We start from the raw sequence: 23180 nt of genomic DNA, 5'->3' as shown, positions 1-23180 counted from the left end.
ACAATTAGGTTATGGTTAGGTTTAGGGTAAGGGTCACGGTTGGGCATTCATTTTTGATGGTTAGGGTTAGGGTAAGTGGCTAGGGAAAGCATTATGTCAACGAGATGTCCCCACAAGGATATAAATACACGTGTGTGTGTGTGTGTGTGTGTGTGTGTGTGTGTGTGTGTGTGTGTGTGTGGAAGGGGGGGCTACACCCTGCAGCAGTACTTGACGATATTATTCATCCAGTGACAGGAGACAAACCTGCAACCACAAGCTGAACTTTCTTTGCCCGCTTCAGACTAGGTTTCACTTGTTGCCAATAAAAAGTGAGTTTCTTTATCATCAAGGGGATGTCCTGCCATGTTTAATTTGTTGAGCTGCCTCTAAATTAGTTTGGTCTCCTGTTACTGTTTCACCAAAGACAGATGGTGGTTTTCAAACAGGATGTTTGTCCAGCTGAGATACCCTGTTAGTGTGGGTGCCTGTCTACAGGTGCGGAGTCCTTTCTTTTTTCTTTATTCAACTGTATGACATTGTTGTCATCTCTTCTTTCGTCTGCACTTAATTTCCACTAAAAAAGTATCCTGGTGAAAAAAAGAGAACAAAGTTTATCAGCAGTCTGCTATGTGTGAAAGTGGTTTGCAGTGTATTCCTACATTTCTCCCTTTTGTATAAACATTTAAATGCACTAACAGTGATGCTTGTCATTATAGAGAGACATTTAATCTTAGTCTAGTCCATATTGCAAGAATGTAAATCTTTAAAGTAGATAATTTGACATTATGATAGTTGTAAGGCTTAGGCTTTTGTAGTTTGCTGTTATTGTTCATGCTGGCATTAACATATATATATATATCCAAATTGCCCTGACATAAATATATGAAAATCCTGAGATGCAAAGTGAAGGTGAGTCTGTGTGAGCCATGTTTTCTACTTCATGCACACTCTTTCATCACTGTTTGACCAGAGATGAGTCATCGACTTTGTTCTGTAAATGCAGGCAAATGTTCTTTAAGTGTGTTAAGAACTAGGCGTGCTTACTGTGAATGATATGAAAGCGAAGTGTGTGCTCACCGCCTCATGTAGTTTCTTTGTTTCCTGAAAGTACAGTGACCTGGATTCATCACAGCTACTCATTGTTTGAGTAATTACTCAAAGAAGTAATTTATTACACATTTATTCGTTTCCTAAGGCATTAAATTACTCGATGAAGAAAGTCTTTCAGCATGAATGTTGAAAAGACTGAAATGCTTTGTTTTATAATTAGCACTGACTATAAAGTATAGGCTAAATTATGTGCATATACTGGCACAGCTCAGTAGACACAGGTACAGGTAGGAATAAAGGCTGCACGCTGATTGGCTGTGGCAGGAGCCACTCACATTCCACTTCCCTCTGACTCTGGGTTTCTTCTCTACCTTTGTGTTAGAATGCTGAATTTGCAAGTGCTGTGTGTTTTTGGCAGTGGATAATTATTTCAGGCCTTTGTGAAGTCTGCACTTTAAAGTAACGTTCCCAATGGGCTGATGGGCTTCCTATGTTGCACTGTGTGTTTTCTACTTCACTCTCCATGTGTTTGATTGTTGGGTTTTGTTTTTTCATGTGAAGGGCCATTTAAATTTTTATATAGTTGTCTGAGGGCCACACTATTATGAACACATACCGAGGGATGCAAAAACGAAAGACCAACAAAAAGGTCTATAGCTACTGTGTTACTTAGCCCCATTAGATTTCAACTTCTTGGCTATAAATTGCACTCACCACAAAACCTGCACACGTAATATTCTCGCTGTCAGTCTGTTGTTGTGTGAAAGATGCTTTTTGAGCACTCAAACTCAAAAAGATGAAGATTCATTTTGAGTTACGAGTGCATTTCTCCTCTCTACTCATCAAGTTTAGCATGTTTCAAAACTGTAGCAGCGCTCAACCTTTGCCCTTTTCATTATTGCCAGCACCTCACCACAAAGGAAGCACACTGGCTTGCCTTTCACAAAAAAGAAAAAAGAATTTGTTCATTTTTCCTGGAATATGCGGCATTCAGCATTCACCTTCATTTTCTTGAAAGCTGCCATGATTCATCCCTTGTCATCTTTGTCAGTCACAAACAGGTTATGACGTGCTGTATGTATCACAGATGATGTGCTTCTACAAGTCAAGTGTGCAGTAGCTGGGATAAGAATTAGCACCTCCAAGTCATCAGCCAGAAAAGGGTGGAGTGCCCACTCTCTGTTGGGGGGGAATTTTCAGGGTTTTTGTTCATGACTGGTGGGAGAGGTGGATCAGAGATTCTCATCGTCTACTGAAGTCATTATGTCATTAGAAAATCATAAAAAGATCTCACGTCTAGTCTCTTCTCATTGTTAGGCTTAATTCAGTCTGCAAACTGAGTCACTATTTAGCATGATCTGTATTTATTTTCTTCTTTAGTAGAAGTGGCAGTGTTTCCTTGAAAAACAATGAGGATGCAGTAGATGAGACCATGCAGGTTTTTTTGTATATATGTGTGTCTGATGTTGTGTTTTTAAGATAAAGGGTGAGGATTAATAATATTTTATTGCATTTTTCTTTGCTTGTGCATTTTGGGTAATTTAGTGACCCACCTTGTGTTGCAGTTAGAGTGAGACAGTGTGGTGTCACCATACTGTACCCCGATCCACAGACAGCACTGGTGTGAAAAATGGCTGTGCTGGTCCAGGTCAACAGTAACATATTTCATAAAACTACTGTTTTGCTGTGGCTACTGTATAATTTTACGTACAATAATATTATGAAATAGTATAATCTTTACCTGGTGTCATGACAATTGAAATGGACTGGTTCTTATATAGTGCTTTTCTACTCTGAGCACTCACTCACACCCATTCACAAAAGCAGTTCTTTCTTTTCTTTGGAAGTGCTTCTACTCTTACATTTACACACATTCAACTTGGGGTTAGTATCTTGCCCGAGGATTTTTGGCAAGCAGACTGGTGACTGAGCTACAATCACCCCATAGCTTCTCTTTTTTTTAGCTAATTTCAGTTTGCTGTGCAAAATCAGTATCACTTATGCAAACTTGACATGTCATCGGTGGCACATGGTTTACTTTTAATATTATTAAAAGGGCTGCATTCAAATCCTGTGACAGACAGGTTGCCTTAAGCTATATCCGGAGGGCAATCAATCACGCATGTTACAGGCAGCTGTAACACCACAGCATACACTCTGCAGGCACAATTTATTAAACAGCAGGCTTGAGGCAGAAAGTTTCCCACTTTGCTTCGTGTCGCTCACCTTTCCTTCCGCCATCTGAATCTCTTTGTGACAGTTTCTCTCCCTCACCCACTTTTAAATGTTTCCTGTTCTTCACATATAAGATAAAGGCCTTTAAGGGGAAACAAATACAAATTTGCCCGTTAAACACCTGTATCCCATGTCTCATAACGGCTCCGACTTGATCGACGTGAAGATGTGTGTATTCTTAATGAGACGCCTGTTTGACTGTAAACGTGACTAACTCGCGCTTTGTCTCGTCTTGATAATCTCTCAAAATCCTGTGAGTTGGAAAGGAAATGTCATCCCAAAAAGGGTTTAATTAAGTTGGATTTCCTGGTTTCACTGTTGTTGGTGTTATCTTAGCAGCAAATAGACATGTGGGGGGTAAAGATTATAGGTGAGCGTGGCTTAATTTTAATTAACTGCAAGAGAAGTTGTTTGTGTTGACTCTGACATTTGCTTACAATCAGCCCTTTCCCTTGCAGCTCCCCTCATTTGTTGAGAGACTTTTCCCACTATCTGTTCTTGCTCAAGTCAGAGGCTTTTCTGAGGCAGTGCCGGCTAACATGACTAGATAAATGAACCACTGTTTGTTTAACTTAATGGCTGACACAAATATACAGTAGTCCATCAAACTGTCTTCTTCTAAGATTTTTAGTCCTGTTGTCAAGAATGCAGCCTAACTAAGTCTCACCTTAGCTGGGTGTAGGGCTGGGTGATATGGCCTAAAATTCATATTGCGATATAATTTGAAGCATGTGCGGTAACGATATATATCACGATATATTCTTTTCTTCTGTATAACGTATTTTCCAAACTATAAGGCACACTTAAAATCCTTTAATTTTCTCAAAAATCGAGTGTGTGCCTTATATATGAATTCTGGTTGTGCTTACTGACCTCGAACCGATTTTGGCGTGCAGAAATCTGTTAAAAAATGTTTTAGTACAACTTTGGTAAGCCGCACTGCTTGATGGATTGTCAGAGCATTACGGCTGCCATAGTGAGGAGCTTCGCAGAGTAATCTGGGTCCAAAACTCCGTCCACTTCAGGTCCCAAAGTCAAACGAACACTAAGAGTCAAAAATGATCTAAATTCTTTCATCTTTAATTAAATCATCAGCGTTGCTGCTTTATCGGGTGTAACAATTAAGTTTAACATCCAGGCATCCATGAAAACAGAATTTATTAAATTTAACGGAGTTAGAAGTTAACAGGAAGTTAGCTCGGTAGTTTACACCTAAACATTTCATACCATTTTCTGACTGAGAGATTTTTGAAACTAATTAAAACGTACAGCTCTGCTACCACTTCCAACATAAATGAAGACAGAAAACTAAACAGCAGTGGTGTTTGCAGGGTTACTGAAGTTGGACTACCTGGTATATAATGTTGTGCTACGTGATTGCTAGCGACACAGCTATGTTAGCATAACATTAGCACAGTGAAGCTGGAGGATGAACGCCAACTTTTTTTCCACTCATTAAAAGTTAACGTGACGGATTCTGGTGGTTAGAGACAAATGCAATCGCATAGCGGGATGCTATACACGGGCCAAACTTCAGTCAGGAGAACAACTGAGATTATTCATCCACAATACGAGGTTAGTTATTAATATACTGCAACAACATGGGAATAGAGCAGCTGCGAGAGAATTCAACATTAATGAATCAATGTTACGGAAGTGGAGGAAGCGCAGTTTTTGTCTTTCCCCATATTTCAAAAGTGCTTCATCTCTTTGCTATGACTGTCACCCGCCATAATTTGCAGATGATAATGGTTTTAGCCGCAGCGATGCTTTCGACCAAAACAGGCGCAGCTTAATGACATCATCAACATGCGCTATCGCGATAGAGCGATATAGTCAAAATCTCTATCGTTGGCCAAATTTATATAGTTTCTATCGTATATCGTTTATATCGCCCACTAGTGATGGGAATTCCGGCTCTTTTTAGAGAACCGGCTCTTTTGGCTCTGCTCACTAAAAAGACCCGGCTCTTTCGGCTCCAAACCGGCTCTTCAGGTTGTTTTGTTGCTTTAATTTATTTATTATTAACAACAATATAAAATTATGCACAAAAGGAATTACTAATGTAAAAAAAATTGGTCCTATTTATATATGTATATATATAAATATATAAATATATAGGGTGGCCCCTAGAGACAAAGCACGTACAAACTCCAAAACACATTTCTAGCGTTAACTGAACTTCCAAAACAGAGCTACCTATATCAGTTAAATTACACAATTGAAAGCATATGTGTATTGTTTGTGTATTTATACAGAAGCACTCATATATATTCAAATAATAATAATAAAAAAAAAGTTCACTTACCTGTTACTACCACACACCAAATCCGGTCGTTGGTACTTCCCGGCTTGTGTAGCCACTAGGTAACAAAAGCTCAACACTGTGGGGGGGGGGGGGGGGCACATCCTGGAGCACTTCTGTTGTGTTTTCTACGTGTTTTGTAGTTTTTACGTGTTTTGAAGTTTGTATGTGCCTTGTCTCTAGGAGCCACCATAAATATACTTTTGTTTATTCACTCCACATAAAATGTAATAAAGAAATCATATAATACAAAAACCAACCATTTACATTTCAACTTTTAACTATTTACATTTTTGTGTTGTTTCACTTTAAATTTAAACAAATTTAAAGTGAAACAACACAAAACACTGCAAACCGCAACACAATTAAATATAAATTAAAATATGAAAACAAAAAGAAGATGCATATTCTCTGTCATATGGGCCTGCATGAATAAACTTTCTGAATCCTTTATCATCCGCAACTGAAAATAGTTGTGGACCATTACTATACCTTTCTAATGTGGCGTTGTTGCCCTTGGCTCTCTTTCGCCGTCTCTCCCTCCCGCTCTGTTCCTGTGCTACTGCGAGTGTAACTACTGCCCCTCCCCCCTCTGCCCAGCGCAAAGCACATGGCTCGCATACGGAGTGAAGCGGAATAAAAGTGCGAGAAAGGGTGAGAGACACAGAAGGAAAAAAAAACACGGCTCGCGATAAGGAGCCGGCTCGCGTCGTTCACGTCAAAGACCCGGCTCTAAGAGCCATTTCGTTCGCGACCGACACATCACTATCGCCCACCCCTAGCTGGGTGCAAACAGTAAATGTTTGGTTTAGCCAGCCTTTTGGATGACTTCTTAGACAGAAGGGGCAAATTGCAACATGTCCTGGAGTTGGAATGCAGCTGCCTGCTTCTCCCTTTCCATTTAGCCGAGCCTTTGACAGCCTGTTTATGAGGAGGTGATGAGCATGAAAGGCGATAAGAAGGAGAGCACACAGCTAGGACAGGACGGGATATGACGTGCGAGTCACCTCGTTGTTAATCAGTTGTACGCCAAGTTTATGAGGGTTACATATGCAACAGAGAAATGTGGGTTCATCAAAAAAAAAAAAAAGATCTGCTTTTAATGAAAAAGTTGACATTTTCTTGCAAGTTGTTCACTCAAGATCAGGAATGTGAAGGACGGGCTAGTAATGATGTTTAGTCTATGGTTCTGTGCTGCATTACTTGAAAAAGTGAAAACCTTCAGTTATTATTGTCCTCCATGCATCCATGATCATGAGGATATCAAGGTCATTTTTCAAGCGAAACTTTGGAATTTTGGAAATTAAGCTCGTTCTTTTTTTTCTTTTTCTTTTTTTTGCCAAAAGTAGCTACTCTTATGTGTTTACATTAAAAATTAACAGTGGCAGTCTGATTGTTGGGAGCACTGGGACATTTCTCAGTGGGATTAGGGTCATTATGGCCTGTCAGAAACAATCAAACATGCCCAGTGATACATTAACAAGCAGGAGTTGACATGTAGGGGCCAAATATGAACATAAATGCACGCGTCAAGCTTCTCTTGGAAGGACATTCATCTCCCTGATTCTCTACCGCAGGATTTAACTCGATCAAAAAATTATAAAAAAAGACTAAAAAGAAAAGTTGCTAAAAGATGCTAAAACTAGAGCCTGTCTAATTCATCTGTAGTATATAACTACGCATAAATGTTGCTAGGGAAATCCGTTTATGTGTCATGTCCCTGAAAGCAGGGACATGACACATGTACCTGCTTTCAGGGACATGAAAGCAGGGACATGATATATTAGTCAATATATCAAAATTATGAGCATGTATTGCTATCATCTCAAAAATCTTCTAGCAGTCAAACTAAAGCTAAAACATAGATATTATTTATTACAGTGACTTGTGCAGCGTTTTAGACTGGTTGACTATAAAGATAGCCCTTTGAACCTTTGAGCTAACCCTGCGTCTCATTTATTTTTAAAAACAGGGGTAGGTTCATTGTGTCGTGTGTCTGGTACAATTTTTTGTTTATGTAGTCCTATACACATCATAGCATACACTGGAAGCTATGGAGAAAGGCCTTTTGGTAAACCTTTTGTATTTTGCAATCTGCAACACTTTTCTCTAATGACAAATAGCCTAATATATGATATATATTATCCTCCAGTATTGACAATAAATGATATTTAAAAAAATATTTATTGATTGTTCATATTTGCCTGACACGTGGAATTCTCATCTAACACTTGTCAGTTAGCCGAATTGTCAACCTGTTCTTAAATGTTCATGTAGCACGTACATGGACCTAAGGTAGCTGATAACCCGTCTTGTGTTAGATGTGATGGTATCACACAGCTTTGTTAAATTTCAACAACAAACACTGATGACCCACATGGCACCACTGAGATAGTAAGATGATGACAATAATTTTTTTTTCTAGTTTTCTGCAATCAGCACCCTGCTAGCCAAGATCTTCAAATGCCCTAAAGCATGCATGATTAATACTGGACTTTGTACCCTACCCCGCTTCCTCATGATTTCTATTTAGAGTGAGAAAAGTTCAAACTGCTATCTGTGTGTCAAGTTTGCCCAGTCTCCGGCTTGACGCCATTCCCTTTATGAGTGCTTTGGATAAAGCTCCCATGAGGCCTTGTGTGGCTTTACAATAATATCTGAGTTAGTGTTTTGGGACACTGTGTCCTGCGGCTCAAAAACACAACAGTTTTACACGCCCGCTTCTCATCGGCTTAGTTAATCTGTAGTGTAAGACCACACACACACACACACACACACACACACACACACACACACACACACACACACAGATATCTACACCGATAAACAAAAGAATGTCAACGCCGCACTGAATAGGACTCCTTTCCATGTTTCTGTTAGGTCCATCCACCACTACAAACCTCTGTGGTATCTTGTATCTTATTTACTGTCCACATTACTGAATAATTACCACACCCAAGGTCTCCTCTGACAGTTTAACCTGGAAACTGTTGGCCCTCAGCAGCCATCTTGTCTCTTTGTGGTTGTCGTCATACTGAGAAGTGGTTGTGCTGGTGCCGGTGCTGTTATACTGCATTCATAAAACGAAAGGGATGATGTCTCAACTTACCTATAAACATATATGATTAATGTCAAGGAATTAGCTATGTGTGCCACAGCGTCTGATCTGAGTTCAGTGTTTTGTCAGCTTATGTGCCACAATTCATATACTTTTTAGAGTAATTTGATCTAAAATCAGTGGAAGTCGGGCCATGTGACTAATTTACATGTCTGACTCTCTGCAGGCTCAGGTGAGACATCAAAGAGACAATAATTTTGTCTATGCTCTTAGGCCTGCAGTCAGATTAAGATTGTAAATGTTTATAGGGGCATGTTAATGTCGATATCACTGTGAATGTGTGTATATATGTAGACGACTGTGGTGGAGTGGTGGAGCCTGGTACATGGGCTCGCTGTGTTTAAACAGATTGAAAAACCACAAAACCTGTGAGCAGTGTTTAATCAGGTATGACTAACCAAGAGCAAGTGCTAACAGACCCTGTTCAGTGATTTCCCGCTTTGTCTTCAGACCTCCAGTTTTTAGCATAGCACAGCCTTTTGCTGTGATTCATCTTTCAGGAGAAATGATCTCTCCCCAAGTTGGAGTAATCCCAGGCTGACTCGTGGGAGAAAGTGGGATTTGAAAGTACAGTGATTTTACTGTGAAGACTTATTTTTAACTTTACATTTGGGACCTTTATTTATTCTAACTTGTCAGTGTGAATAAGAGAGAAAGCTGGATTCCCACTATACTCGCAGTTAGGTCAACAATCGTGAACATCTTGACTTACTTATTTTTCTATTTCTACTCTTTCCCACAATACTGATAACTCATTGTCAGCACTGACAGCACTGAAATCATTTTCAGGACGCTAAAATGAGAAGAATGACATGCTTGTGTTACCCACTTTGACCAAAGCACTGAGTGCTTTCATTTCATGCGTATGTCACTCGCTCACATATTGCAAACTAGCTTGTCCACACCTTTCGCCCACAAAGTGGAGCTAATAAATCTTCTGCTGTCGGTAAATGGTGTGTTCCTGCACAGAGCCTCAGAGAGCAGTAATCTCTTTACTTCAAAGCTCTGTGGTGTGGTAAGAGGTGCAGATGCAGGGAGTGTCTCGATGAGTGGACAAAAAGAGCCAAGAAGCAAATTTCTCTCTATATATGTGTGTGTGCGTGCATGGGGGTGTGTGCGTGTGTGTGTGTACGCTGCCCAAGCTTGTCACAGGTCATGGTCCGACTGCTTCACTCTTTCTTTTCTTGTGAAATGAGTCTGCTTTTTTGTGTGTGTTTAGACCCTGAATCTTAACATCTCAGGTCACGTCACACACTCTAAGTGGGTAAATGCTGTGCATAAAAGTTGTGCCTTTAATCACAATCAGAATACTTTCATAATCCTTAAGGAAATAATGTGTGTTACAGTTCCTCCAAGACAACAACAGTAACAGACTGAACTAGTTAAATAATACAATATGTTAGAACATTTAGAAAAATAATAAATAGCTGTAATATATACAAATAGCTCAATTTCAAGAGGTGAAATATAAATGATTGACTTGTTAAGCTGCATGGTGTGCTTTTTTTGTGTCTCGAAGGTTATCTGATAAACCGTTGCTGATAGTGTCATAGCTTTGTCTAACACTGTGCCACACTTCCATTGTGATTTCATACATTGTTTGTCTCTTTCTTTCTGTTTTTCTCTCTTTGTTTTTTCTGTGTTTTTGTTCTTTCTGTGTTCCTCTGTGCCTTTGTAGGCTTCTTATAGGTGCGCCCAAAGAAAAAGCACAATCTCTACCGAAAGTCAATGAAACAGGCGCCGTCTACTTCTGTCCCATTACCACCGACACCACTGACTGCTCCAGAATGGACCTGGTTACCTCGAGTAAGATCACTGCGAAGCACTGATGTGATGAAGGGAATGCATGGTTGCAGTGTTGTAGCTGTTTCTGAACTGTTCCATTAAGAGATTTTAGCGAGCTCGAGGGGGGTTTCCTTTAAAATACTTCTATATATGTAAGGAAAATAATGATGAGATTGAACACCATTCTTCTTAAAGATGTTCACTTATTTGGTATTCTGATGATCGATGGTGAGTGAGAGCGCTTTTGAACATTTCTGAAGATTTTCATATTCAGTGCACCAGCGAGGAGCCGTCTTTCACAATACTTTAAAAGCACCTCAACTGAGTTTGTATAGCACTTCCATAGATTTGATGCAAACATAACAGATGGTGGTGCAAAATGAAACAGCAAACGCAGAGATCTCCAACAGAAGCAAATTTTAAAAAAACCCAGACTGCATGTTGTACGTACATTTTTTAAAACCCTCCTTCCTGACTTAGCACACTGTTCAGAACCAGTTTGGGTTTAAACTAAAATTTAGGAATCGCTCATATGATTGTTCAACAACGCTTACTTCACACAGCCATAGGAGACTCACAGCTCAGCTCTATTTAGGATTGTACTCCCTCAGTGAACTTCACGTGTTAAAACTGGTTTTCCCCTGCACAGGGCCTCAAAAGGATGTAACTAATGTGAGGAACAAAAAATAATAACCTTTAAATGAACACTAGCTAGCTTCCTCATTTTACAGTAAAGACTAAAGAACTGTGTCAGATCATTTCAGTAAAATCATCAAGCATCCTTTGGAGCATTTGGAATTATTTTGTCCACCTTTACATGAACAGACTGTTATTAAATGTTAGACCCCACCCCCCTCCCATCCAAACCTAGGGGCAAATGGTATAATAAGAGGATTCTGAATCACTTTTCATGTTGAGGTTAGAATGAGTGCTGCTGCAGTCTCAGCACATTTTTGTGGTTAATATTTGTCAGGGCATGATCCAGGCTGCATGAAGGTTTGCATTTACAGTTTGAGTAGGTGTTCTGATGACTGTGATCACCATAGCCATGCTGAATGTTTCTTTTAATGTAATAAATAGTCTGGAATGGTTGATTTTGTACTGCATGCTGGTTTGATTTGATTAGTGTATGATGGCAAATAGAAATCTGGTTGTAAACGGTCTATTGAAATAAAAGAACAAGAAGTAAAACAGGGAACATTATAAAGCAGAAAAAAAGGTAATTACTCTGTATGTAATGACCTTCCTGTCAGCACCAGCCTGATGACAAATTAAAACAGTTGCTTTAATAATTGACCTACCTCTTTATGACGCATCCACAGCAACTACCTCTGAGATTGTGGAGGGCATGTGGTTGGGTGTGACAGTGTCCAGTCAGAAGGGCCAGCCAGATGGACGCGTGTTGGTAAGATGACTTCCTGTTTTCCTTCCATGAGTCACTACTACCGGTGATATTATGTACAAGGCAGGGTGAGCTGACACACAGGATGTTTTCTTTTATTATTTAGTCTAAGAGATGACACATTTGACTTGTTGCGATGTTTAATTACTGTAGACACACACACACACCTGAGACAGGATGATACACACAGGGAGAAAATGCAATAATGTCTCATGTTTAGGGAGAAATTATATTTTGATCAAGTGATTTTTTTTATTACTTTTACATTTTAGACAATTACAATATACTGGAGAACACATTTTACTTACAGTGAGGGGAAACTAACAGCATGTTGTTCCTAGTCTGTCTTTGTCAATATGTTTCAGTTTTTGTTCAAGCACTAATTGGTGTAATCTCCATGTTTTTATTTTTCTATCTTACATATTAATGCATTTTTTAAATATATTTTTTATATTTATTTTTAAATAACACCAGATCACAACAGCAGTCATTTTATATTGTAAGAGGAAAAGACCCTGCAGAGAAAACTTCAACAATCAGACACCCCCCTATGAGTGGGCACTTGGTGACCGTGGGACGGAAAAACTCCCTTTTATCAGGAAGAAATTAATTTTAGCATGTTTCAAACATCTTTGACTGTTTAAACTTCTTTTAGAAGGCTAAAATTGATATCTGGCCCATAGAAAATGATTATTTTGTGTAACCGCTCAAAGGGAGGACCGTTTCCATTGTGTAAATTAAAAAGCAGCGACACTGGTTTCATTATATTGATGTTTGAGATTCTTCAGTTTACTTGAAGCTGTTTTTCCTAGTCACTGAATTGAGCACTGTCAATTTCTGATATGACACACTGCACTTCTTCAATACTTTCTCTGGTCTCCAGGCATGTGGACATCGATATGTGAAGGTAATGTCAGAGAATCAGTGGCGGATGTTAGGAAAATGTTATGTAAGAAGTAATGACCTGACCTTTGACCAAGACGATCAGTGGCAGGATGAAAATTATGACGTCTGCAATCCCAACAACGACCACAACTTGGACGGCATGTGCAACATGGGCATCTCAGGCGGTATATCGGAAACTGATGTCTATTTAGGCTCTCCAGGCAGCTACAATTGGCAAGGTGGGAACTGTCAAGCTAACCTGTTTTGCCTACTGCTGAAATAATGGGGTTACTCATTATTTGCACGCTGTGCAAGTCTGTTGGATTTGATTGGATTGTGTTATGTCTTGGATACTCTTGAAATGTGTATTAAGCTGATTTTAACATTGTTATGTGATTCTGCTTTGTTTTAAAGGAGATGCTCATGTGATACGGATAGATCTACAAAACCCCTGGAACTATGCTGACAAACGCTTTGAAAGTCTAGAGAAAGCATATAGTTATATAGGTAAGTGTTGGTGTGTCTTTACAACATTTCAAATGGCAAATCATTGGGAACCTTAGTAAGATTCACACTCAATCTCCCTACCGTCAGATAACCATCCAATTGTCAAAAACAGCAGCTCTGATTCTCAAGCATTTTCATTCACAGGTTATTCAGTTCTCGAAGAAAAGAAGCTCCTGAGCTATGATGACTCGACAGTTGTGACAGGGGCTCCCAGATATGAGTCTAAGGGTGCTGTGATTTTTTCAAATAAAACTCAACCAAAGCTTTTGTTGGACCAGATCATCCTTGGGGAACAAGTGGGTTCCTACTTTGGAAACAGCCTGGCAGTGACAGATCTGAACAATGACAGGTGCGTTTCTACACCGGAGAGTGTAACTGTGGGGAAATGAACAATGATTTTTTTTTTTTACATAGATGAGGACGTGATTTGCCTTTTTTATGCATATGGTGCATAACAGTGAAGCAGTGTGTGTCTGAACACAGATGATAATAGTGACTTTCTGTGGCAGGGATGAGGGATTCACTTTGAAATTATGAAGAAATCAGGTGTTTCTCTATCTAGAAATCTAGTTGGTCATTAAGATTCTAGGTAGTACATTCTTTTGAGATGCAGTTAATATACCTTTGGTGACTTGTGTTGAATGGTTAGCTATACTTAGTATTATGTATGTTTATATGCTTATAATTATGTATTTTTGTATTTACATGCATATGTGGATTTTTGTCTTGCATATTCTAGTTGGAATGACCTGATTGTGGGTGCCCCCTTTTACTTTGACCGTAAGAATGAAGTGGGGGGAGCAGTGTACATTTTCATGAACGAGAATGGATTTTTCCAGAAGACCGCCTCAATGGTTTTGAAGGGCCCATCTGATTCTGCCTTTGGCCTTGCCCTGGCCGCCATTGGCGACATCAACCAAGACGGATTCCAAGGTGTGACCATGAACCCAGCATCTCTTTTGGACCTACATCTGATAATATTCTAGTTTAAAAAAGTGAAATCAATCTGTGGTGTGAGCATAAAGCACGCTAAAGGAATATTTCTGTAATTTGAAATCATTTCAGCTGCAAACAAGATGTATTTAACTTGTCGTGTTTCAAATGAGTCCTGAAAACATTCTCTGCTGCCACCTAGAGGACAAATATTTCCTATACACAAAGAGTGCCTAGTTTTCTTTTCTAGCATCTTTTCTTGTCATGCTTCCAGCACTTGTTTAACTGTAATGCTAATGTCTCCAGACTTTGCTGTTGGAGCGCCATTCCACCAGACGGGAATGGTCTACATATGGATGGGAAGCAAAAAGGGAATATCAAGGGAGCCTAGTCAGGTAATGTATGACATTCTGTGGTCATTTAAAAACTTTATTCAAAGTACTCTTCTGAAAACCTGTGTCAATGACTCCCTCTGCAGACCATTATGGGTAGGACGTTTGGTGAAAAATTCCAGACCTTCGGCTACTCCATCAGCGGAGGGATGGACGTAGATGATAACAGTTACCCTGATATCTTAGTTGGCTCTCTGGATGATCACATTGCCCTCCTCAGGTAGACACAATCAAAAACAAAGTTAAACAAGATATTTCCATGTTAGTTGGACCCCCTTATTGACATCATAGCATAACACACACTGCTGATGTATCGGCTGCACATTCATGATGTAAATCCTCACCTGCTGTTCCACCACAACACAGAGGTGCTCTTTGGGCAATTTTATTGTGATCTCGGTATCATTTGAGTGCAGCGAAGTCTTTGTTGAGCTTTCTGACGTAGTGTCATAGTACGTTATTCTGCTGGAAGGTTGTGGGCTGATCACTACCATGTGACTGTGTATTATTTGTATTAACAAGAAGTTGAACAAATGTACCTAACAAAGTGGCCAGTGAGTGTATATATAATATATAGCAATTTTCTACAGTGACATTTGTCTCATAAGTTACGACAAACTATTTTTATGACATCTATTATTTTTCAGTATTCATGGAGTTATTTCTCATATTATTATTATTATTATTATAATGATTAATTAATTTGTTTTGTTCTGTTTTGCTTTTTAAATAAGAGCTCGACCGGTTGTGCACTTAACCCAAGACTTCACTGTCGAGCCTAAGATTGTGGACGATAAAATGTGCTCTGGAGATAAACCATGGTGAGATGTCTCCTAAATTTATGTCATTCTGAAACTGGCTTATTGAGTGTTTTATCAGGTCTCAGTTCTTCTTCTCTTTCTCTTTGTGCTTCACAGCATTACAGCTACTCTGTGCATGTCTTTCACTCTAAGCACCGGAAATACAAATTTCAAGAAACCTGTCAGTAAGTTTTTCCGTGTTCAATTTTCTTTTTCAAATGAACAGTGTTTCCAACTTACAAACAAGTGCATCACCATGGAAATTCTTTGTATTGTAAGGAAAAAATATATATATATATTTACTGCATGAGCTTGCTTTAATCTTTTCTGTTTGTTTTCACTCTGTAAAGTGGTGACGTATATAGTAGAGGCCGACAGGGAGAGAAGAGGAAGCTCTCGTGTTCGTTTTCAGAATGACATCAACACTTACACTGGCAACCTGACCATGACATCTTCCAAAACTGCGTGTGAAACTCTCAAGCTGTTTGTAGTTGTAAGTGCGCAACGCAACTATTGCAGATGTTGTATTGACTGTGTTTGTGTTATTTGCAAATGATCATCTTGCTGAGTGACTGGAGAGAACAAATAAACTGCGGCTACCTGATAGTCCTGTGCTTATTGAGACAAGCAAAAAGAAACTCTTTAATTAATTCACAGGAACCTGTGAGGGACAAACTGGAACCAGTGGTCTTTTTCCTCAACTTCTCACTATACGAACCAATACCTAGAGCCAGACGAGCCCCACAGAACCTGGACTTCTTCCCAATTTTGAGCCCAGAGCAGAAATCCAGCCGAAGGACTGAGGTATGGAGTCTTGCATGCACTTCATTTACAGGTTTCCTTTTCAGTAACTTGGAGATGGTAAAGAAATGGTACGGTCCAGTGTCCCCTTGTAAGATTTGATATGATGTTGCTTATTCTATTTCCTGCAGATTCACTTTCAAAAGGCGTGTGGCTCAGACAACAAATGTACCAGTAACCTGCAACTAACAGCAAAGTTTGTTGAAGAAAATGAAGAAAAGCCTTATCCCAGGTAAATTTATATAGTGAGCAACCAAGCATCCTTTGAGTCATTCATGTATAGACACAAAGCTGACTTTTAAAGGTTAAAATACACTAGTTAGCTTGCTCAGTTAGGTTAGAAGATTGTTGCAGTGCTCATGTATATATATAATGCATATGAAGCTACCACCAGTACCAGCTTACCATTAGCTTAGCACAAAGAAAACAAAGTGAAATGTGAAATGTGTGAAATTGTGAGGGTTCCCCCTTGCTTATGGACTCCCATTGGAAAGGTCCATTTTAGCACTTTAGCCATCGTTAGCCATATTTGTTGTTTGTTTTTGTTATTGCTATGTCATGAATGTGTTAGTCAAGCAAAATAATCATTAAATAACAAAGCTAATACATGTTGTCCCTCTACAGTCAGGGCAAAGTTCAAGTGCTCCAGTTCAACAGCTCCATAAAGAAAATAGGGCTCGCGGTAAACGTTACCAACTATCAATCTGAAGGGAAGCTAGCTGAAGACGCCCACAGAGTCGTGTTCAATGTCACTATCCCTGATGTGCTGAAATATGCCAGTGTCAGTTCTTTGGTAGGTCCACTGGAGGGCAGAAGATGCCCATTTTTATTTAAATCTCCTTTGTTTTTTAATGCTACTCTTCTTACAAGATGCACACTGTATTGGTTTGGTTTGGTCATGTTTAGCCACATCGCTGGTCATGTCAGTTCCTTAAAAATTAAAACTAATTCTGTTTATTTCTTCTGTGTTTAGAATAACAAAGTTGAGTGCACTCTTCTTGATACAGTCATTTGTGAGGTGGGGAATCCAATTAGCAGAAACGAAAAGGTAGGTTTGAACAGGTGACAATTATTTTTATCTTTTTCTACTGGACAGTTGGGTTTGCAACAGTTCTCATGTGCTTGCATTGCTTTATTAATAGGTGTCTTTCCTGCTCAAGTTTGAGACCTCAGGAATCACCCTACACACACGAAAGATTGAGTGTCAGCTGCTGTTGTCAACGTAAGGACTTTATAATGTTGGTTGCACATTGTATTTTGTTCTTGCTTAATACTAAACAGGGAAAACAAGTCAATATAATACTGTTGTGTATAATAATTAAGTTCATTTTCTGCTTTTTGCATTTTTTTAATGAAGTTTAAATTCTTAAGCTGTTTTAAGATAATGCACACTGTTGTAATTTCTCCAGTCTTAGTGAGCAGAGTGACCTAACGCCTGTTCCTATGGCCTTGCTGATTGAAAACACCATTAATCCAGTCTTCAGCTTGTAAGTCCCAATCGCAAATGTTTCATGACATACTGTATTTCAAATTCAAAGTAATGCAGGTATTTAGCACATAAACCACCTGATTACTGAGAGCAATCACAGGCATCATGGGAAGTATATGCATTGCATTTACTATATTTCTTATACATCTGTTAGGTTAGGCATGTCTCCCGTGCCCCTAGAGGACTTTTAGGTTTTTTTATGTGGTTTTTTGGGGGAGGGTTCTTTCCTTCCTTCCATCAACCATCTCCCTAAATCGGTACTCGGTCATCAAAAAATCTGAGAACCCCTGTTGTACATAAAGGGTAGATAAATAAAATGGTCAGTGCATCATATTACCCTCCTTACAGTTTGTTTACTTACACTGTGTGAAACATATCTGTCTTTTAGCTTATCCAGTGAAAAGTCACAGGTGGAAACAGTAAAGTTTGGTGGGACAGTGATGGGCGAGTCAGCCATGGTCAACACAAGTGACGTGGGCAGTCTGGTGGAGTTCACCTTTACTGTGAGTCATCTTCACCACTCAGAGATTGTACATTGTATCTATAATGTGTGTTACTCACCCACATTTCCATCATCCCCACCCTGTCTTTGAAGCCAGCACTTCAGAAGTTTAATATTGCGTCGGCTGTGGATTGTTGTGTCAGCCATGGTTTGTGGTTTAAGTGTGAGCAGGGGTGGATACTGTTTAGGAGTTACAGTCACCATGTTGTTATTTCATACCATCTGATGTATTTCACTTCTATTTTTAATGTTTCTGACTGCTTCCACCTCTAGATGAACACAATGGGACAATCGCTGCAAGACATAGCAACCCTGGCTGTGGAGTTTGAGTGGCCCTGTGAGGTAGCAAACGGCAAGTGGTTGCTGTACCTGACGAAGCTTGTTGTTCAGGGGGATTCTGAAACGGAGTGTAAACCTCCTGGGAATGTGGTCAACATGCTTAACCTAACTGTAAGGTTCTTTTTAACACTTTTTGAAATGTGTGATATCTGTGAAGATGACCCAGAGTAAGACCAAAAACAAAAACTTAACAGCAACAAAAAATACACAAATCAAACTTTTAAGACATTCAAAAACTTGAGCGTCACATAAAAATGAGTCAACATCTGTGCTAGCCTCTCTGTGAAGCCATACAGAGAGGCTAGCTGTACTTTCAATCCAGTTCAGTCTGATGCAACCTTATTTATAAAACACATTAAAAAACTGACCAAAAATATTAATTTCACACAGTAAGAACATAATTAAAATATATACGCTTTACATACAAATAAACACTTCTATAACTCTCAAAATCACTAAGTGATCTGACGATGGATAAAGCTGTATATTTATGGATATATGTTTATCCAGTTTAAAATCACAGTTCACTTGAACTCCAAAGTTGATTACAGTGGGTTTAATATAAGGTTCCACAGAGCCCAATTTTGAGGCAATGCCAGCATCACTGGGTTTAAGTATCACAACCTCAGTTTTTCTGTCATTGAATATTTAAAAATATAGAGCCATCAAGGGGTTTGATGTCCCTGAAACACTCTGTGTTTTTTAAAGACCTTTTTAGGGTAGGTAAATTTGATGATCATCAATATAAAAGTGTAAAGAACTGCCATGTCTTTTTAAAATGGATCCTAGGGGTAAATTGTAAAGGTAAAAAAACAAGCCTGGCTCCAGAATCGAACCTTGGGGAACTCCACATAGCAATCACTGAAACTGAAAAAAACCCCAAAAAAAACGATGTACCTCGTTGAAACATGTCATGAGTTAAGTAAGTTGAGGGATTTTAATCAAAGAGTTAATTTCACTAAGCGTCTGTGACAGTTGTTAAAAATATTATCTGCTTGGTTTTTTTCAGCTTTTACAGGTCTTTGATAACAACGTGAAGTTTTCCTTAAGAATATCAAAAAACAGTTGTACTTTACCTTTTGCTATTGATGTTCTGTTTTCCTGCGGTCTCATCTGACACTGCGAACAGTTTCATTCAGCCATTGTTTAGGTTTCAGTTTAGAACAGAAGTGACAGTGTCAAGAATAGTTTGACCAACGACTGCGGTATCTAAACAAGGAGGACTCCATAGTCTCTTTGGCAGTGTCAAAAGACGCAGAGAATTAAACAGCAGTTTAAAGGTAAATATATGACATATACTCTGAGTTAAATTCCATCAGCATCCAAATAAGCTAAAGTGCTTATGTTTAATTCACTTACCATCTTTATTTAGCACATTAGCATGCTAGCTTTTACTCATTAGCACTAAACAGAAAGTACAGCCAAGGCTTATCATTACATTTTTTAAACAAACATCAGGTACTGAACCATAAACTGTGAGATATATTTTAAACCCATGAACCTTACCTCTAAATACAGTTTCTCAAATATCAACCTTTGAGAAATTCATTAGCATGAATTCATTAAGCTAGGTGGGTCATCAACTTGTTACGAGTGTTGCTCAAGCCGATGTCAGCATAAACTCAAGTCAGCGCAGTGTGAATAAATGTCAATTTTAGAAAAGTGGTGTGAAAATGGTCTTAATGCCAAACCACTGTTCAGAAATACATTTTGGAAAAAAACATCTGTCGCCACACACAGAACTCACAAAGCCCCAAAATAGAAAGCCATAGTGTATGCAGCCTATATATAGACAGCTGAAATGACAATGCTATTCTGAGAAAAATGTAATAATGTCTTTATCAAACCAGTAATTAACCCTCTGATGTAATGTCTCTGTCTCCTCTGTTTCCTCTTTTTTCTTCCTTTTTCTTTCTTCTTTTTTTTCTCCCATCTTGCAGTTGTCAGAGAGAAGACCTAAGCGTACTAAGCGACAGATTAGAGTTGAAGGTGAGAATGACGTGACCCATTCAAATATTATTGAGCCACAGGCAGCAGTCACACTGTCTTCTACTCCCAAAAAGAGGTACCAGTTGGTAAGTCCTAGCTTTATATTCCCTTAACATAATCATGCGTATATGTGTGACATTTGTATGTGAGGAGTCTTGTGTACAGAATTTAATATCTTTCAAAATAAGTGGACTGACAACCTCACACTGTGGCAAATACCAATGTCAGTAGCATTAACATTTAATATACAAATTGAGTCATCCATTGTAGATAATAGGATTTTTCTTTTTAAATCTAGTCTTAACTGTCAGTATCTGTTCACTCTCTAATAGAGTTTCTTTCTTATGGCCTGTTAAAGGATTGCTCCAAGGGGACAGCAAAGTGTGTGACGTTTACCTGCCCGCTGCTCAATGTTTCGAATTCAGCCACGATTTATGTCCGATCCCGGTTGTGGAATAGTACAATGTTAGAGGTGAGCTCCCCAGCTAATATATATTGTAGATTCATGGAGATTTTTTAATTATATATCAAGTGTGCTGTTAGATCTGGTAGGCTAAAAACTCACTTGGCAAGGTGCTGTGTAAGCTTCTTCACACTTAAACACGTTGTCTTCTATTCATGCTGTGTCTCTCTTGATCACTGTGATATCTGCTGTCTGTGTTCTTCTCTGGCATGTCCGTGCCTCAGGATTTCCATGTGTGCAAATAGAAGGGCAGGAAGGTGCTTCCTACCCACTCATGCTTTCCTTGTACACATGTGGAAGGAGTTTATTCTAGAAAAGAGCTATATGACCAAATATAAATAAGTGCAGATTGAAATAACAATCCTATTTTACTGTTTATGCCCTGACATTTGGGAAAATGTTCTGATGTTGTGTCTGTGTGTGCCTACAGGACTATTCTGATGCATTTGTAGTTGAAGTTAAAGGCCAAGCCACACTGAAGCTTATTAATAATCAATCAAACATCAAGATGGAGAGTCAGACGGCCTTGGTATGTGATGATGATGGCAGGAATTAAAATGATGCTTATGATATGATAATATATTACGTTCTTCACTTTTCTTGTAGTTCAAAGTACAAATAGAACCAGAGGAAAGGGTGGAGACGCCCTATGAGCTTCCCCTGTGGATCATCATCTCTGCAGCTGTAGCAGGAATTGCACTGCTAGGAATCATCATTCTTATACTATGGAAGGTGAGATTGTGTTTTATTGAGCTTTAACCTCTGTTTTGACACCTTAGTCTAACCCCAGAATTCATGCGCCTTCCTCCAGTGTGGCTTCTTCCAGAGAGCCAGCAGGAGGGAGATGTATGAGGCCAAGGCCCAGAAGGCTGAGATGAAGATCCAGCCCTCTGAGACAGAGAGGCTAACTGAGGACTACTGAGGCCCCATGTCTCCCAACAGCATACACCATTGGGGCTTTTGGGTAAAAACACCCCTTTGAAAGGATTTTTCTGTAGATGCTGTCAGTGACAGCACCGAGCTTGGGATGTGATTCAACTAACCACTTCGACTGCTTTCCTTGCAGGCTAACACTGCACTGTTGATCTCTGTATGGCTAACTTTTTTTCACTGCTTCTTTTCCATCTTGGGGAGGATTCACATATACATATATACACTGCCTGGCTTTCCTTGCGCTGCTTTTGCTGAATACTTGAGAAAAATAATGTTATAATAATAAAAATAATAATGTTATTAAGAGAGATGGAAGTTGCTTGCACAGCTTTTTGTTTGGCTTGAAACTGGTGACATTTATGCTTGCTATAAATAATCACCATGTAGCATATGAACAAAGAGAGCTAACAGACAGCTAGCTTGTTTAAATGCTCATTCAAGCTCTGTTAGCTCGCCTTGGGACTGATTGGTTGATGCCACATCGATGATTGCACCAGCAACTCTTAGTGCATTCCAGATTAAGTTGGAAGACGGAATTTCAGAGTTCCCAGTTAGAATTTTCATCTGGAACACACACCAAAGTAGCCAACCCTAACTTGACAAGATGGTGGCAGTGAAGAAAAACAGTAGCAAAAATGTAAAACATTTGATCTCTGCTGCCACCGTTGTGTATTTATGACTGGTTAAATAAATGAATGAATGGCTCTACTGCTAAGAAGCAGAACAAAAACATTTTTTACGTGCTTTTCCAACTTTACAACTGGAATGCAGTCACCTTGGAAGTGACATCACTCCCAAGGATTGACATCTGACTTCCGAGGTATCTGTATAAGAGGATATACCTTAAAGGAACACACATATGTGAATCCTCCCTTAATCAGCAGGGTAGTGCGTATTTCTGTCTCTGTCAGCGTGAATCTACTCAGCTTCTAAATCCTAAATCTTCTTCTTAAGCCATTAAAAAACTCAGCTCTCAAACTTTTTAATGTCACCTTCTTCCTTTCTTTTTTTTTCCTGCTAGCTTGGCTTCTTCAAGCGAGCCATCTACTACAGAATAATGCCAAAACACCAGGGAGTGAAAATCCGCAGGGCTGAGCGTTATCAGTTCAATCTGGGGTTTCAGCCCGAGGAGCCACAGAAAAAGTATTGGATCACAAGTTGGACAGAGATGCAGCATTACTACTACTGAGGCCTTTGTTTTAAACCCTGAACTGCTCAGTGTCAAGAGGCCAAAAAACCCTGGGCTAGACTGAGCCACGTGGACCAACAT

At 39.2% G+C, this 23180-nt stretch overlaps 1 protein-coding gene across 2 annotated transcripts in view; it reads left to right on the top strand.

Moving 5' to 3' along the window:
• itga3b (integrin, alpha 3b) overlaps positions 1-23072 on the top strand; it is a 29056-nt gene extending 5984 nt beyond the window's left edge. The window contains exons 2-26 of one of the 2 annotated variants that reach the window (XM_026178915.2): positions 10369-10496; positions 11798-11880; positions 12761-13001; positions 13177-13269; positions 13414-13618; positions 14009-14202; positions 14509-14597; positions 14681-14814; positions 15329-15415; positions 15512-15579; positions 15745-15887; positions 16052-16198; positions 16327-16427; positions 16820-16988; positions 17169-17243; positions 17338-17417; positions 17605-17682; positions 18073-18187; positions 18460-18636; positions 20466-20600; positions 20873-20986; positions 21408-21506; positions 21584-21709; positions 21789-21941; positions 22932-23072. In XM_026178915.2, coding sequence (XP_026034700.2) covers positions 10369-10496; positions 11798-11880; positions 12761-13001; positions 13177-13269; positions 13414-13618; positions 14009-14202; positions 14509-14597; positions 14681-14814; positions 15329-15415; positions 15512-15579; positions 15745-15887; positions 16052-16198; positions 16327-16427; positions 16820-16988; positions 17169-17243; positions 17338-17417; positions 17605-17682; positions 18073-18187; positions 18460-18636; positions 20466-20600; positions 20873-20986; positions 21408-21506; positions 21584-21709; positions 21789-21899 — 2992 coding nt within the window. In that variant the 3' untranslated portion in view covers positions 21900-21941; positions 22932-23072. Of the gene's footprint in view, positions 1-10368; positions 10497-11797; positions 11881-12760; positions 13002-13176; positions 13270-13413; positions 13619-14008; positions 14203-14508; positions 14598-14680; positions 14815-15328; positions 15416-15511; positions 15580-15744; positions 15888-16051; positions 16199-16326; positions 16428-16819; positions 16989-17168; positions 17244-17337; positions 17418-17604; positions 17683-18072; positions 18188-18459; positions 18637-20465; positions 20601-20846; positions 20988-21407; positions 21507-21583; positions 21710-21788; positions 21942-22931 lie in introns of those variants that run through there. The other variant, XM_080305566.1, reaches the window with a different exon arrangement.
• Positions 23073-23180: the final 108 nt, after the last annotated feature.

The sequence above is a fragment of the Astatotilapia calliptera genome, chromosome 8, assembly GCF_964374335.1.
Source record: "Astatotilapia calliptera chromosome 8, fAstCal68.1, whole genome shotgun sequence".
NCBI classification, from domain to species: Eukaryota; Metazoa; Chordata; class Actinopteri; order Cichliformes; family Cichlidae; genus Astatotilapia; species Astatotilapia calliptera.
Note: the sequence above shows the minus strand (reverse complement) of the source record. Positions and strands in the feature narration are given on the sequence as shown.